At 43.4% G+C, this 17,163-nt stretch overlaps 1 protein-coding gene across 2 annotated transcripts in view; it reads left to right on the forward strand.

Annotated features, from left to right (window-relative positions):
- The window catches only part of AADAT (aminoadipate aminotransferase), a 51,137-nt gene extending 34,592 nt beyond the window's left edge, over positions 1–16,545 (forward strand). For both annotated transcript variants that reach the window (XM_068269289.1, XM_068269298.1), the window contains exons 8-14: positions 1,066–1,148; positions 2,683–2,779; positions 4,788–4,849; positions 7,901–7,965; positions 10,546–10,652; positions 13,484–13,585; positions 15,534–16,545. In XM_068269289.1, coding sequence (XP_068125390.1) covers positions 1,066–1,148; positions 2,683–2,779; positions 4,788–4,849; positions 7,901–7,965; positions 10,546–10,652; positions 13,484–13,585; positions 15,534–15,578 — 561 coding nt within the window. In that variant the 3' untranslated portion in view covers positions 15,579–16,545. The remainder of the gene's footprint in view (positions 1–1,065; positions 1,149–2,682; positions 2,780–4,787; positions 4,850–7,900; positions 7,966–10,545; positions 10,653–13,483; positions 13,586–15,533) is intronic.
- Positions 16,546–17,163: the final 618 nt, after the last annotated feature.

Genomic DNA, 17,163 nt, shown 5'->3' on the forward strand with positions numbered 1-17,163 from the left:
GATGCAGTGAGGTGGGTTCACTGAACAGTAAAGGTACTTAAGATGCAGTGAGGTGGGTTTTCACTCAACACAACAGGTAGTTAGATGCAGTGAGCTGGGTTCACTCAACACAACGCTAGGTATATGCAGTAATGAGGTGGGTTAAGTAAACACAACAGGTACTGGGTAGTTAGATGCAGTGAGCTAGGTTCACTGAACAGTAAAGGTACTTAAGATGCAGTGAGGTGGGTTCTCACTCAACACAACAGGTAGTTAGATGCAGTGAGCTGGGTTCACTGAACAGTAACGGTACTTAAGATGCAGTGAGGTGGGTTCTCACTCAACACAACAGGTAGTTAGATGCAGTGAGGTGGCCAGGTGGGTTCACTCAACACAACGGGTAGTTAGATGCAGTGAGCTGGGTTCACTCAACACAAAGCTAGGTATATCTAGTGATGAGGTGGGTTAAGTAAACACAACAGGTACTGGGTATATGCAGTACTGGGTAGTACAATGTGCAGCTCCCTGTCACAAACACAGGTAGTCACTGAATGTGCTGGGCTGCTGGCAGTGGCCCACACACTATCAATTAGCAAGGCTGTGCATGCAACAAAAGTGTCAGTTTGACACACAGAGAAAAAAAAAGTACAGGATGAGCTCTGAAAAGAGCTATTGAGGGGTGCTATCAAAGCAATAACAATCAGCCAGGAGCAAGCTAAGCAGCCAAGAACCTAACTAATCTGTCCCTAGAAGAACAAGTCTGCAGCAGCTGTCCCTTTCCTCTCTCTAGCAGGCACACGAGTGAGGCTAATGGCCGCCGGAGCCTGCCTTATATAAGGGGGGGTGGGGCTCCAGGGCTTAGTGTAGCCTGAATGGCTACAATGTGCCTGCTGACTGTGATGCAGAGGGTCAAAGTTGACCCTCATAGTGCATTATGGGGCGAATCGAACTTCCGCAAAAGTTTGCCTGGTGCAGGCGAACGCGAACCCCCTAAGTTCGCCTGGAACCGTTCGCCGGCGAACCGTTCGCTACATCTCTACAGTTTATCAGTCTTTAACACTGACTCCAACTTCTTTTCCTCCGTAGCCGTGGGCTCCTACTTTTCTGTCAATGGATGTTGATGGTCGAGTTATTAGAGCAGATTCCATGTCAAAGATTCTCTCTTCTGGGTAAGATGAAATTAAACTTTGTTGGTGTGAACTTTGTTTTGTTAATTCAGAGATAATCTACTCAGTATTTTGGAGTGATTCATATTTTTTCTTTAAAAGAAAAGGATGTTGGAATATGTTATGCACCAAACGAGCTCAAACAGCACCACTGACCACACACACTAACCATGGAGCCGCCGCTACCTGGTAGCCAAACTCCATCTTCGCTGTCCACCGCCGTTAGGAACAGATTAGAAGAGTTGATCATCTACTTTGTAGATAAGTTGTTTTGCACCATGGGTTAGTCTTGGGTATTAAGAGGAGCAGATTAGTGTTAGGCAGTAGGAGGGGAGAGTTAGTGTGAGTATGGCTGCCAGGTAAGATTGTGGGTGTAATGAACTTGATTTACTGCTGTACAGGATGCTATTCCCAGTGCAGTTGAATGTGCTATGGACTGAGAGAGTAGTCTGTTAACCTCCCTAGCGTTCTGGACAAGCTGAGCTCGTCCAGAGACACCGGAGGTCACCACTCAGGCCCTGGTGGGCCAATTTGGATAACTTTTTTTTTAAACACACAGCTAGCACTTTGCTAGCTGCGTGTTTCTCCGCTCGCCGCCGATCCGTCGCTACCCGACGCGAAAGAAGGCCCCCCGCAGACCCCGTGCACAGCCTGGCCAATCAGTGCCAGGCAGCGCAGAGGGGTGGATCGGGACACCGTCTGACGTCACGACGTCGATGACGTCAGTCTGAACGTCGCTATGGCGACGGGGGAAGCCCTAAAGGAAATCTTGTTCAGAACAGGATTTCCGGACGGGTCTTCACGCAGCCGGCAATCGGAAGGGTGGGAGGGATGGAGCAGGGAGGGGGGGAAGCATGTAGTTAGCAATAGGCTAGCTACATGGAAAAAAAAAACTAGGTAAAAAAAAACCTCCCGCGGCCGTGCGCAGCACGGAATCAGAACGCCAGGGAGGTTAAATAAATGAACAAGTAGAGGCGTAGAATTCCGCCACTATTGAGCTTAATTTATTTCCAGCATAGTACAAGCACAGTGCAAGTGCATAAGAGTATACTTCAACATGTTAAATAAACTCAAGCAAATCTGTAAGGGAGAGAGGTCCAGCAGTGGGGACCGGGGTGGAAGCCCTGATAACTGTTTCGCAGAAACTTCTTCCGAAGCTAAAAGAGTGCACTTTGTTGAGAACACAACAGATTTGCTTGAGTTTCTTCAAAGTTTGAAGTATACTCATATGCACTTGCACTTTGATTGTACTATGCTGCAAATAAATGAAGCTCAATAGCAGCAGACATCTATGCCTCTACTTGTTCATTATTTTAACAATGCAGGCATTGCGTGTACAATGTAAGTCACACTAATTGTATACAGCGCATTACAAAGTCTACATAAACCCGGTAAATGTCACATGTCCTGTGTGCACTTGTGAAGTTTAAAGGAATTTATTGGATACACTGTATAGTTATGGCATGGTGATGGCAAATCTGTTTATGAAAGAGAAAAATATAATCTTGATTTTTTTTCTTTTCTTGTTATTACACAGAATAAGGATTGGCTTTTTGACGGGCCCCAAACCACTTATAGACAGAGTAATACTCCACATGCAGGCATCCACATTACACACAAGCGCCTTTACTCAGGTAATCGTATTAAATATCAGTACACAAGATTGTACTTCCTTATTGTTAAACAAAAAACAAGATCGCATTTCATAACCTTTCAATTTTTATGCAAATGGAGTTCTAAGGCATTCATTACGGATCTGTAGAGGGATTGACTTTGGTTTTGTTCACAAGGATTGTACAGTGCAGGTGTTACTGTCATAACTGCACACAGAGTTTTATCCCTGTGGCTGCTAGTGGATATGGAGCAGCTATGGACACTTCATACCACTGCTGTTTCTATGGGCTACACTGATAAAACCAACCACCACAACCCTGTAAACAGTTGAGGTCAGTAACTCTTGGAAAACTGTATAAAGCAGTTTCTTTACCACTCTCAACTGCTCTAGTTTCCTACCACACACATATACACGCAAGGCAGTTTTACCTCGGTGGCACAGACAGTTCTCTGAGGGTGCTTAAAGGGGCACTATGGAGAAAAATTGTAAAATTTTAAATACATGTAAACATATACAAGTAAGAAGTACATTTTTTCCAGAGTAAAATGAGCCATAAATTACTTTTCTCCTATGTTGCTGTCACTTACAGTAAGTAGTAGAAATCTAACAGAAGCGACAGGTTTTGGATTAGTCCATCTCTCCTTGGGGGGGGGGGGGGGGGTTCTCAGGGATTTATTTATTTTCAAAAGCACTTAGTGAATGGCAATTGCCCTGTCCAACTGCCAAAAAACTGTGTTGCGAGCAGGGAAGCTGGCCAGCTTCATTGATTAAATCCTTTTTAGGAAATATTTTAAGAATAAAAGCCTTGCTGAGAATCTCCAATGAAGAGATGGAGTAGTCCAAAACCTGTCGCTTCTGTCAGATTTCTACTACCTACTGAAAGTGACAGCAACATAGGAGAAAAGTAATTCATGGCTCATTTTATTCTGGAAAAACGTACTTCTTATTTGTCTATGTTTGCACATATTTTAAATTTTACAATTTTTCGCCATAGTGCCCCTTTAAATGCTGGCTGTTCATAACTGTTTGTGTGAACCTAGATTAGCTTGAAGTGCCCATTAATGTACAATTTTTTAGTTCTGATCGACTGTCCAATCCGAAAGTAGTGATCGAAGGAAAAGTAAATCATTGCTTTCCCCCATAAATGCATATCATGCTCCTTTTGCTGTTTGGGGAAAATATACTTTTATAACATGTAATGTCCAGGGAATAAAAAAACTGTCCCATGCTCTTCCATTTTCTCTTCTTTCTCTCTGCCCACACTCATGTTTTACTTTTCCAACCCTCTGTCTGTCATATCTCTGTGTCTTTATGTGCACAACTCCTTTTCATTTCTACCTCTTTTTTTATCATTGCATCTTTTCTCTTTCTGGTGCTAAATTTGGAAATGAAAGTGCTGTTAAAATGGAGAAAGAAATTAAGCCTAGCCCACATTTAGGAACACCCAGATATGGATGCCATCTCCCTCAAAAAATCTTTGCCCCATGCCCACTCCACTACGTGAGGAAGGATAGCAGATGGCATTAGGCACAGGAGAACACAGAGGTTAGGGCTAGGTGGCTGGATAGTGTAATGATTAAGGTTTCTGCCTCTGACACAGGAGACCAGGGTTCAAAGCTTGGCTCTTCCTGTTCAGTAAGCCAGCACCTAGTTAGTAAGGAGTCCTTGGGCAAGACTCCCTAACACTGCTACTACCTACTGAGTGTGTCCTAATGGCTGCAGCTCTGGTGCTTTGAGTCTTCCAGGAGAAAAGCGTGATATAAATATTCTGTATCTTGTCTTGTCTAGGGTACATAAGACAATTAGGAAAGGTCATACTAAACTCATAAGAGCAGGTATTGGCACAATTCTACTTGACCAACACCTAGCTCCCAAAGGACCAGGTATCCAAGTGATACACGTATGTAGAAGAACTTGAGGCACCACTTAAGTACATTTATGTAGGAGATTCATATGTTTCAAACTGTTGAATAATCTAGAATCTAATACAAATTCTGTACATTTAAAACTGTGACTTTCTTTTACAGATTATGATATTTCAGCTTCTTCAAAAGTGGGGTGTGGAAGGCTTCCTAGACCACATTGAAAGGTATTGGTTTTTAGAACTTTCCCTTTTAACATGAACTTGACCACTGATTTAGTAAATGATCCAACCCCCTTCCCCATGTACATAAATATCAGCTTTGACACTTGGCCTTCCTGCTCTTTTCGTTCCACAGAAACTCTGTCCAAATATCAAAACTTTAGGGATTGAGACTTCCATATCTTTCTTAAGGTGGCCACACACCATACAATTTTTTAAATATCTGTTCAATTTAAGAATTGCAATCAATTTTTCTGACTAATTGTAACATTTTAAAAATCTGACCAATGTACCACACACCTATGTACAATTTTTCCCCAATTATGATAAAACTGATTGGAAACTCTGAGAAAATTGCTAAGGTGTGTATATTAATAAATTGACAATCTAATACACACCATGCAATCTTTAAAAAAATTGAAGAGAAATATCTGGCATTCCGGATCGATATAAATCGAAAAAAGCTTAAAAATTGGATCGTTTTAATGTATCATGTGTGGCCACCTTTAACCAGCTGAGCGGTCTGGACGAGCTCAGCTCGTCCAACACCGCCAGAGGCTGCCGCTCAGGCCCTGCTGGGCCGATTTTAATGAAATAAAAAGCAGCACACGCAGCCGGCACTTTGCCAGCCGCGTGTGCTGCCTGATCGCCGCTGCAGCGCGGCGATCCGCCGCGTGCAGCGGCGAAAGAGGGTCCCCCCAGCCGCCCGAGCCCAGCGTAGCCGGAACAAACAGTTCCGGCCAGCGCTAAGGGCTGGATCGGAGGCGGCTGACGTCAGGACGTCGGCTGACGTCCATGACGTCACTCCGCTCGTCGCCATGGCGACGAGGTAAGCGAAACACGGAAGGCCGCTTATTGCGGCCTTCCGTGTTACTTCTGGCCGCCGGAGGCGATCGGAAGAACGCCTCCGGAGCACCCTCTAGTGGGCTTTCATGCAGCCAACTTTCAGTTGGCTGCATGAAATAGTTTTTTTTTTATTTAAAAAAAACCCTCCCGCAGCCACCCTGGCGATTTAATCAGAACGCCAGGGTGGTTAAGGCATCTTGACCAGTAGGATAACTTCCTTCCTGGTAATTGCCATGTAATGTGGGGACATTGTAGAGGGCGTAGGAATACAAACAAGTAGTTTGTAGTTTTATAATTGCTACCCTGAATTAAGCTAGGTACACACAATGCAATTTCTGACAGATTTACTATCAGATCGAATATTTCCAATCTGTCCGATCTGATTTTTTACGATTTTTTTTTAAAGTAGTAAAATAGATTTGTAAAATAGATTGGAGATCAGAAAATTGCATTGTGTGTACCTAGCATCATTCTGTACTTGAGGAAAAGGGGGCCATACTGGGCAGTGGACATTACGCAGTGTTTATTTAGACTGTATAGTCTGTTTAATTTGATCGGGTCTATATGAAAAGGGCGCCGGTAAAAAAGGGCGCCTGGTGGAGCCCATATATACCAACTTCGGCTACAAAAAAGGCGCCTGGTGTAGCCCATATAAACTTCGGCTACAAAAAAGGCGCCTGGTGTAGCCCATATAAAAACTTCGGCTACAAAAAAAGGCGCCTGGTGTAGCCCATATAAAAACTTCGGCTACGAAAAAACTCTGGGATGTGTAAATTACTATTCCCCCTCCAGGGCGCCATGGATAGTGGGGGAATGAAATAATTCGGCTTACAGTGCTTGTAGCCCATATAAAAACTTTGGCTACAAAAAAACTCCAGGATGTGTAAATTACTATTCCCCCTCCAGGCCGCCATGGATAGTGGGGGAATGAAATAATTCGGTTTCCAGCACTTGTAGCCCATATAAAAACATAGGCTACAAAAAAAGGCAATCATATGGGCTACAAAGGGGCACCTTACTGTAGCCAAAAACCTTGTAGCTGAAAAAAATATGGGCTACAAAGGGGCGCCCTACTGTAGCCGAAAACCTTGTAGCCGAAAAAATATGGGCTACAAAGGGGAGCCCGCTTGTAGCCTATATCAAAACTCGGGCGCCCTTTTCTACACCTTGTAGCCCATATTTCCAGAAATAACATTGATGTCTATGGCGGGCGGCACCCTTTTCATACAGGCAGCTCGGGCGCCCTTTTCAACCGATACCAATTTGATCAGTTTGTTTGTCCAAGTTTGTCTGACCAGTTTTCACTGCTACACCATTGTTTGATAAATAGTCAACTAATTTATCAATCTGTAGTATGAATAGTGGTAAAACATCATCAGCCAAGTGGGGTTCGGAGGAAGTGATTAGCTGGTGTATAATTTCTGTGAAAATGTGCTCAGTGCTGATTTGTGCATCAGCTAGGGCTCAAATAAATATTTAGATACGGGAGAATCAATTGCTTATCTTATCAGCTCATTGGTGCAAATATGGCCAGCCTGAAGGCTCATAAGGCCCATACACATGGCATACAAATGTTTGTACAGACACGTGTTGAGCGACGGTTCGTGTGACGATTTGTTTGTGTGGACACGGCAAGAGACAAAGACTGTCAGCTGACTGTCAGCAGACACAGCCATTTTTGAGCAATTCATCTGGTGAATCTCTTGTAACTTTGGTCTCACGAACCGTCGATTAGTGTGCTGGTGTCCTGTTGTCGTGTGTACAAAAGTCAGACAGCAGAGTCTCTACCATAGTATTACCACTATATATAGCCTGTGGCAGACCGCTTCCGTCCTGTCTTGACTCTTTCTCTCTAATTGTCGCTGCCATAAATATACTGTTTGTCTCTTGTCTGTTTGTCGCTGCCTCACAACTACAGACAAATGTATGCCATGTGTATGGGCCTATGCACAAGTCCAACTTAATGCACAATCAACTGCACAACATGACCAACCACACAAGTTGTTTACCTGTCTTCTGGTTGTTTGTCAGATGTCCACACACCCAACTTATCTTCCAACAGACAAGTTTGGAAGATCGGTGGACAGATTGTTAGTAGGTGTGTATGACCCTTGACAGAGAGACTCAAATATGGCCAGCCCCCGTATGTGGCAAGCCATGTGTTTTGTTTAATTAGTTGAATGTTAATTATATTTTTTTGTGACTTTTTAGTGTTATAAACTTCTATAAGATGCAGCGGGACACCATGCTTGCCTGTGCTGATAAGCACCTATCAGGTTGGTGGACTGTCCAATAAATTAACCTTAGTTTTATAAATGATCTTTAACTGTTTATGCTAAAACTAGAAAGATTTGAAAATTAATAGTTATTGTACCGTAACAGTGTTTTTGTTTTATTTATTGCTGGTTACCGGTTATACTTGCATACCGGTTATACTTGGTTGTTACCTAAGCAAGTGACCTGAATAAACAAGGTTATTGGCCATAGACAGGCCTGTGCCTTATCAAAGACCATCTTCAGGTAGAATTATGAAGAAAGTACCTAATATTACCCTTGAACAAATCACCATTAATACTGAAAAGTAGAAAAAAAATTATTCATTTGCCTAGCTGGGGCTCCAAAGTACTACAAACAGACTTCCTATTTCCGAGACTTAAACTTTGTGTGCTGGGACTGATCATTTAACTAGGGGCCGGGCTGCCATAGACCATAATGTACATTTGTAGCTATGGTGCACCAAGTTATTAAATTGAATGCCAGAATTTGGCTATTGTATAGCTGAACATTGGCTATCTGCGCTACATGTTCTGTGGTTTGGCTGTTATATACCTGAACTCCAGTTCATCTGCAATATGCGATAAAAGTATCAACTATATGTATGGTCGGGTAGGTAATGTTATAAGTTGCAACAAAGCCTTACTGGCTGCAGCTCAAACGGTTAGTGTTAGGCTTAGTAATAGGAAGGTTAGTGTTAGGTGACAGGTTTAGAGGTATGTGTTATAACTGTGTATAGGAGGGTTAGTGATAGATAGGGGAGGGGTGATTTGATAGTGTTGGGAGGTTAGCATTAGAAAGTGTGAATATTATTATCATTGGATATTAAAAATAATGCAGTCCCAGTATTCAAATCAACCCTTTTGAATGTATGCCCAGTGACAGCTCTTTCACTACCAGGAGGGAAGAAGGCTTTCATCATGGGGCCCAGTGTTGGGCTTTAGTTGTGCTGAAAGTAGTGCAGCAATTTATAGTCTTAAAGTTACCGTAAGTTCTAGATAAGATTGGTACTAAACATGCACATTTAGTTCATCATATTACTCGTCACTTTTGATACACTTTAAAACGGAATATAACCCAGCATTTCATCTTTGCTCTAAAACATTATTTACAGCATATTATATGCAACCAGAATTTTTTTTTACTAGACCAGCATTCGATGGGTTACATACAGAGCATAAAAGTTCAGTGCAATGAAATGTGGACGCATTCAAACTTTAGATAATGTTATCTTGTGTTTACTTAAATGTATCAAGTGAGGAATGTGACACATTCTCTGACTGTGGAGAAGAAGCTGGACACAGGCAGAGGGTCAAAGCATGTCTTGCCTTCAATACATAATGAATAAAAACAGTTATTAATAAAATGCAGTCAGCTCACAAAGCAAAAAACTGTACATTTGGGAACTTATAATTTCTAAATGAATAATAATACTTATGCACAAATGCAAATATGATAACCGTATGGCATATACAAAGTAGGAAAACATGTTTTTATTGAATATTTTGTCAGGGTTTTAAACCGCTTTAAAGGCAAAGGGTATAAGAACATCTCTAAGCAGCTTTGATGTTCTTGTGAAAAAAGTTTCAGTTATTAAGAAGATTAGAGTCTGTGGGACCATAACCTTACTTCCTCAACAAATCCCATAGCCTATTAGAAATAATTTGAATTAAATGCTGCAAATTGATGTAACTATATAGGGTTCTGTGCTGCCTAACCCAGTTTCTGTATGATTGTTAGTGGAACAGCCTCTACATTAATGAATGAGAACACTAGGAGGTGCCACAAATCTGTAAAACGTCTAAAAAAAAGGACTAAAAAAGTGGTAGACTTATGTACAAAAAATAAAACTATAGTAGGTTACTGAGTTTACTATGTTTTCGCTTTTTTGGAGGTAACATTATTATTACTATTATTATTATTTAGTATGTATATAGCGCCGATATAGTCCACAGCGAATGTACAGAGTATATGGTCTTGTCACTTAACTGTCCCTCAGAGGGGTTCACAATCAAATCCCTACCATAGTCGTATATCTATGTATGTATCATGTAATGTACGGTATGTATTGGACTCTAGACCCAATTTTAGGGTGAAGCCAATTAACTTATCTTTATGTTTTTGGGTTGTGGGAGGAAACTGCAGTGCCCAGAGGTAACCCACGCAAACACCCCTGGTTGGGATTCAAAGTTGGGATTCAAACCTGGAACCAGGCACTGCAAGCTAAAATAGTATTCCAAGAATGAAACATTGGCAGCCTTCAGCACTAGGTGGTAGCCTAAAATTTGTAGAGACTACCCTTCCATATCCTTTTAAAATCTGTTATGTATTGTAAAATAACCTCAGAAAGAGTTTTCATTCCATAGGCTATGCTACCTGAGGGATCCCAGACACACTTTTTACCATCCACTATTCGCTGAACTCATGGTGATCCTCTCATTGCTGCCCTGGGCCTAGTAATTTCATAGATTTTGTAGACACTGCAAATAAAAACCATGATAAAAATAGATATAAAGACCTGCTATTCTTTAACTTTTTCACTTATGTGTTTGTTGTTGTTGTTGTTTTTTTTTTTTTCAAAGGCTTGGCTGAGTGGCACAGTCCATCTGCAGGGATGTTCCTGTGGATGAAGATCAAAGGGGTGCCAGACACACATCAAATGATCATGCAAAAAGCTTTGAGTAAAGAGGTAAACTTTCAGCATTTGAAAAGATTATATTCTGTGATCCTGTCCTTGATGTTGTTGGGAATCATAATTGACTATAGTGCTAGTATTGCATGCCTGCTGCCTTCCTTGGATGTGTGGTGGTGGTAGCCATTTCTTAGGCTCCCACTCTGGACCGGAATCGAACCAGGATTCCCCGACCATTACCCGTGGTCACTCGCAATGGCAGACTTGCCCTCCATAAAAGATTCTCGTTGCAGGTACTGAACAGCAAGCAGAGCAAGTATTTAAAAAATAGATGTAAGCTTTTTAAGCTTTAACAATGGTAGAGAAAGAACCATCGAAAGTTGATAAGGCAGTCAGACATTACCTGACATCACTGAGTGAGGAAGAGCAATCTCGCCATGGTGCGCACCAGTCCAGCACGGCCGTCACTACGCAAACAGCTGGTTCGTGAACCAAAAATCGGAGGTTCGGGCCATCTCCATCAACCAGTTCTTCTTAATAGATTTTTTTTATATAAATTCAAACATAGGGGAGTAAGTAAAATGCCTAACAAAATTTGTTGTTCATTGATTTAACCTTTTTGCACAAAAGGGAGTCCCTGCTTCTATTTGCCGCCTTCTCAAAAGCTTGTACTATTACCCCTTGTTTATAGCCTCTAGCCAGAAGTCGTCCATGTAATTGCTGAGATTGCTCAATAAAGATCTCCCAGGTAGTCGCGTTCCTCCTAAGGCGAAGGAACTGGCTAAACGGAAGTGATCTAACTGTTGAGGGTGGATGGTAACTAGTGGCATGTAATATGGAGTTTACAGCTGTAGGTTTTCTAAATGTTTTTGTTATTAGGGACCCCCTGCTGGCATCTACACACAGATCCAAGAAATCAACTTTGTGTTTTCCCCAAGTATGCGTAAAGGCCATGTTAATGTCGTTTACATTCACATATTCCATGAACTGCACAAATTCACTCTGGTCCCCCTCCCAGACTACCAATATATCATCAATGAAGTGGACCCAGAGTTTGATCCTCCCCAGGAATGTGCTCCCCACCATAAATATTTAGTTGGCCTCCCAGTGGCCCATGAAGAGACTGGCACAGGTGGGGGCCACTGGGCTCCCCCTTGCCGTGCCGACCTCCTAACGGTACCACTGGCGGTCAAACAGGAACGCATTCCTGGTGAGGACAAACTCCAGACCTGCCAACAGGAACCATCGCTCCGATTCCAACTGGGTTACTGCTGGAAGAGACACCTCAACGGTTTTTAAACAATGCACATGGCAAATCCTGCTGTAAAGAGAAACAACATCAATTGTTGCCAGACAATATGATGACTGCCATTCAAACTCATTCAAAATGTTCAGGACTTCAAAGGTGTCCCCTACATAGGAGGGAATAGATTTTAACAAGGGCCTTAATTTAAAGTCCAAAAAACTGTAAAAGAGATTCAGTCAGGGAGCCAATAGCAGACACTATTTAAATCCACCATGTTCTGTTCAAAATCCCCAGTTAATTCACACAAATCTTTTAAGGCTGTCACATTCCTGTGGTTTCAGGAGTCGCCTACCAAAGGTGGGATTGTTACCATCTGCGGGGTGAGTGGGGTCTGAACTTTTTTGGCTACTGAAAAAACGATGAAGGGCTAAGGAAGGGAAGTTGGACAAAACATTAAACCTTTAGACAGGAGGGATATACAGGCAGGATCCAAACTGAAAGCTGAGAGATTATATACCTTTATTTCCTCTTGCTGCGCTGTGAGCGTATCAGTTGGTCCTTGTTCCAGTTCACCTGCTTCAAAATTCCTTTGGTTCCGCCTCTTGCCTCTCCTTGTCTTGCCTCTCCTAAAGGGGAGCCCTCATCACTCATACCTGAGTATAGAGAGCCCCCGAAGATCCCACATTTTTCCTTAGCTGAGGGACGTGTCTTTGCCTGCAGAACCTCACTCCTCTCAGAGCTCTCTTAACGTGCTTATATTTTTTTAAGTAACAATTGTCCAATATTTTCTTACCTCTGTCTCTCCATAATATTAAACAGTCTATTTTCCAGGCCTCTTAATTCTTGTGACTTATGAGTGACCTCATCGTCCTCTTTTGGAAAGATCTCCACGTCCATGCAACCTGCTTTGAATGCAGAGTGTGCCATTTTTACTGGTTCAAGTTAGTCAGTGTTACACAAATGGGAACAGTAAGGGAAAAAACAAGCTTGCAGTCATAAGCAAAACAGAGAGCCTGTGCACGGGACCCACAATTCAAATGCTGCTGGAGTGCTCTAAGCCAGAGCAAAGTCACAAGCATCCATAATTTAGAAAGAGGTAGCTTTGCACATCCAGTCTAAAACTTCAATTTATTATGAAATATTTAAAAGTCCAATACATACAATCCAAAGGCACAGTAGGTTGTGGAGAGAGGGTAGGCACAGTTAAGAGTCAAGAGCTGTTTTGCACCCGCATGTAGGGTGCATCATCAGGACAACAAGCCCCCCTTACACAGTGTAGGTAGGTGATGTAATAGGGGTTTTTTATTACATGCGTTCAAGTGCTTATTTGTGCTCTACATGTGTCCTCATTGTATATATATTGGGGGTTGCTGTGGTTACCATGCACGCAGTTTTGACTGCGTTCCCCTCAGTGCTCGCTTGGGGGATGGTCCTATGTCACGGGGGCGTCAACTTTTTAGTTTCTGTTTCAGAAAATACTGTATAAAGGATATCACTACTCAGCCGTGAATTCTTACTAATCTTGTTAATGCATTTCCACAGCTTTTTTTATCCTATTTACGGACTTGTGCAGTACATAGCTCTTAGTACCATATACAACAATTTATATAATGTGTGATTCTTGATCTCTGTTCACTTCCAGGTTCTTCTGGTTCCTGGTTCTGCTTTCAATGTTGACAGTTCAAAGCCCAGTTCTTATGTGAGAGCTTCTTTCTCTTTGTCTACACAAGAGCAGATGGACTTGGTAAGAAAAATGTTTCAGAAAATACAATTGCACATAAGTGAGAAGCAATGCAGTGTTGTGCAGTTATCAGCAGTGCCTACTCTCACACACCATTCTTAATATTTAGCTTCCATTTCTACTTATAAAAGATAAAGTTACAGTGGATTTTAATTGCATTAGCAATTGGCCTATCTGTGGCTAAAACTACAAGAGGTTATGGCAAAAAGGGGGAGGGATGATTTTTTTCAGAGAGTAAATGGGTGAGAGGATATAAAGGGAAAACACAAATGACAAGTTGACAAGCTGGTGGTCTTCCACATCTGAGGGTCAACTTGCTGTATGAGGTGATAATTTTGTTATTTGAGATGCCTTTGAATCTTTGAAGTCGGGACAATTTGCCCAGATTGTTACAAAGGCTTTGGCTTTTACTTGGGCTGATGGCATTCTTTGAATGTGATCTAGCTCTTGAAGGAGGCTCCACAATCTAGGAATTCCAGCTACAGTTTGCATGTGATAAGAGATTTTCAGGTTCTGAGAATAGCGATAGCCAGGGAGCTTAAAAAGACAAAAAGGTGAGGAGACTCACTTCAGGTCAGATACTTACCTAAGAAAAAGGAAGGCTCTGGATAGACGTTCTATTCCTCAGTCTGGCCCATCGTTCCTCTGCTGTTTGCCAGTGGAATTGTTAGATCTGCTGGGTCGAACAGCTCTTTGGAACTTCTCGTCCCGCAGAGTTGTTCCAAGGGTGAGTGAATCGCTATTTCGAATGTGCAAGTCCAAACTCACATGTGCATTAGCGATGCAACCGTCACTGGAACTACTCGGGGGCACAAGTACTGTAGTTCCAAAGAGCTGTTTGGGCGAACAGATTAACCGTCACATAGCAGAGAAATGATGGGGCCGAATGGAGAAACAGGAAAGCTCTACGCTATTCAGATCCTTCCCTCTTCTTTGGTACAGTAAGTATCAAACCTAAAGTTAATTTCTCACTTCAGGTTTGCTTTAATAAAAGGCATTCTGGTGTATTGTCAAGTTGATATGATGTTACTTGTTGTGTTACGGAGCACGGTTTGGCCACGCTTAAAGAGTAACTGTCAGGCTGCAGAAGCTAATTTAAACCTCTATTCTCCTGTGTTAAACAGTTTAGAAGGAAGCCCAAAAGCAATTAGTGAAGATAAAAATCTCAGTTACCTTTGATGTGTGCTTATCAGCAAGGCTGTTATTCTTAAGAAGACGCAAGCCGCATACCATACTGCAAAGCATTCTGGGGCTCTCCCCTCGGCTGCTAATGAGACGTTACAGCAGCTTGTAATCGCTTAGCACTGATAAATCTCGGGCAGAGTACACTGCAGGAGTCGGCTATTGTTCCTAGCCACATGGCTCATTAATATTCACTGCACACTGTGTTGTTCAAGTAGGAGCTTATCTGTGATCAGGAAGCAGGCAGGACATGACGACACATTTGACAGAAAAACATGGAGCCTGCCATGAGCTGTCAGGAGCATCTATCTCTGCATATACTATATACAAATTCTGTGAAATCCAAACGTGGACAGTGAAATGCATATGTAATGTAAGTACAGCCAATCTTTAGCTACTGATATATGTGTTTATTTTCTCTGAGACCTTATACCTAACAGCTCCTCTTTAAGTAGGTCTTACAGTCTCACCTGCTAAAAACCATTCAGTCTAAAATATTGCATACTGCAGAGCTGCTAACAGTGGAAGCATTTTGCCAGAAGCTGAGTAGAAATGCAACCCTTGAACCACTTACCAGCACTGTCTAGGGTACTGATATTACTGTTTCAGAACCTTGGTCCTAGAAACTACTGAGCTAGATATTGCTAATATAGTTATACAGTTATTTTGGTTGAAAAAAAGACATACGTCCATCAAGTTCAACCAGAGAAGTAATGTAAATTGAATTACTCATCAAACTAAATATTCTTCCTGTTCTTGGCTATTCTAGGGTTTGCAGAGACTGGCATCGCTTATCATCGAAGAAAGAAAGTGAATAAGCTGCTTGTTATACAGGACCAGCAGGATATTCTCAGGAAAGCTCCATTCAAGGGCACCTAACAGTTGCTTAAATGAAATGAATATAGTAGCACAATTTTAAATGCACAGACGCTACACACAGACAGTCTGATACCTGAACACCTGGGAAACATTTAGCATAGATTACTGTGTACAACTGTCAGGTTCCCTTCAATGAAGAACTGTTTAAAACACTATCTGCCATTAACAAGCTTACATGACATGATTTCAACACAATTTTTGAAAAGCAGCAATACTTGTTATACTTTTTATGTCATACATGCAGGGGCGTCACAAGGTACTGCTATAGAAAAAACACTCACTCATACACACAAACCTACTCCTCCCCCCCCCCCCCCCCCCCCAACCACTTCACACTACCTTAAAGTGTACCTGAGACGGGGGATTTTAAAAAATTGTACATACCTTGGGCTCTAGCCCCCTCCAGGCTGATCGCTCCCTCGTCATCTCCCATCGCTCCCTGTGTCCTGCACAATTCGCCCTGGAAAGTCCTTCAGTCGGGGCCAGTAGGCGCAGGCACAGTCCGGCTGCACGGGCTCCTATGCCCGGGCACGTCCTGTGCAGGACAGGAGTGTGACAGGGCCAGGCATGCGCAGTATGCCTCAGACCAGAGGACTTTCCGAGGTGAATTGCAGAGGATCCAGATAGCGCAGGAAGGGAGCTATCAGCCTGGAGCGGGCTGGAAGAAGCCCCAGGTATGTATAATTTTTTTCTCTCCAACTCATCTCAGGTTCCCTTTAAAGTGTGCTTTGTAGCAGGGGCGTAGGGCCTGTGGTCGCAACGGTCGCCTCGGCGACCGGGCCCGGCTCCTGAAGAGGCGGGGGAGGGGCCCGGGGGGCCCATGTCCGTTTGGACTCGGAGATCCCTGCGTGCGTTATTGGGAGGGGGGAGCTGCAGCCGTGGGGAGGGCAGCCCGACCTCTCCCCGGGCCCCCCCCCCCCCCCCCCTCAGATGCAGAGTGCGCGGCGCACGGAAGCGCTGTAGGCAGAACTCACCTGCCTGCGTTCCAAGCGCCGCTGGTCTCCTCCCGCTCTGCATAGATCTGCTGTTACACACTGCTTCCGGCTAAACAGGAAGCAGTGTGTAACAACATCTATACAGAGCGGGAGGAGACCAGCGGCGCAGGGACGGAGGTGAGTTCCGCCTACAGCGCTTCCGTGCGCTGCGCACTCTGCATCTGAGGGGGAGAGGAAGGGAGGGAGAGGGCAGCTAGCGACCTACCTACCTAACCTACCCTGGGGGGCCAGCTACCTACCTAACCTATCCTGGGGGGCCAGCTACCTACCTAACCTATCCTGGGGGGCCAGCTACCTACCTAACCTATCCTGGGGGGCCAGCTACCTACCTAACCTATCCTGGGGGGCCAGCTACCTACCTAACCTATCCTGGGGGGCCAGCTACCTACCTAACCTATCCTGGGGGGCAGCTACCTACCTAACCTATCCTGGGGGGCCAGCTACCTACCTAACCTATCCTGGGGGGCCAGCTACCTACCTAACCTATCCTGGGGGGCCAGCTACCTACCTAACCTATCCTGGGGG

Source organism: Hyperolius riggenbachi, chromosome 1, assembly GCF_040937935.1.
Source record: "Hyperolius riggenbachi isolate aHypRig1 chromosome 1, aHypRig1.pri, whole genome shotgun sequence".
NCBI lineage: Eukaryota > Metazoa > Chordata > Amphibia > Anura > Hyperoliidae > Hyperolius > Hyperolius riggenbachi.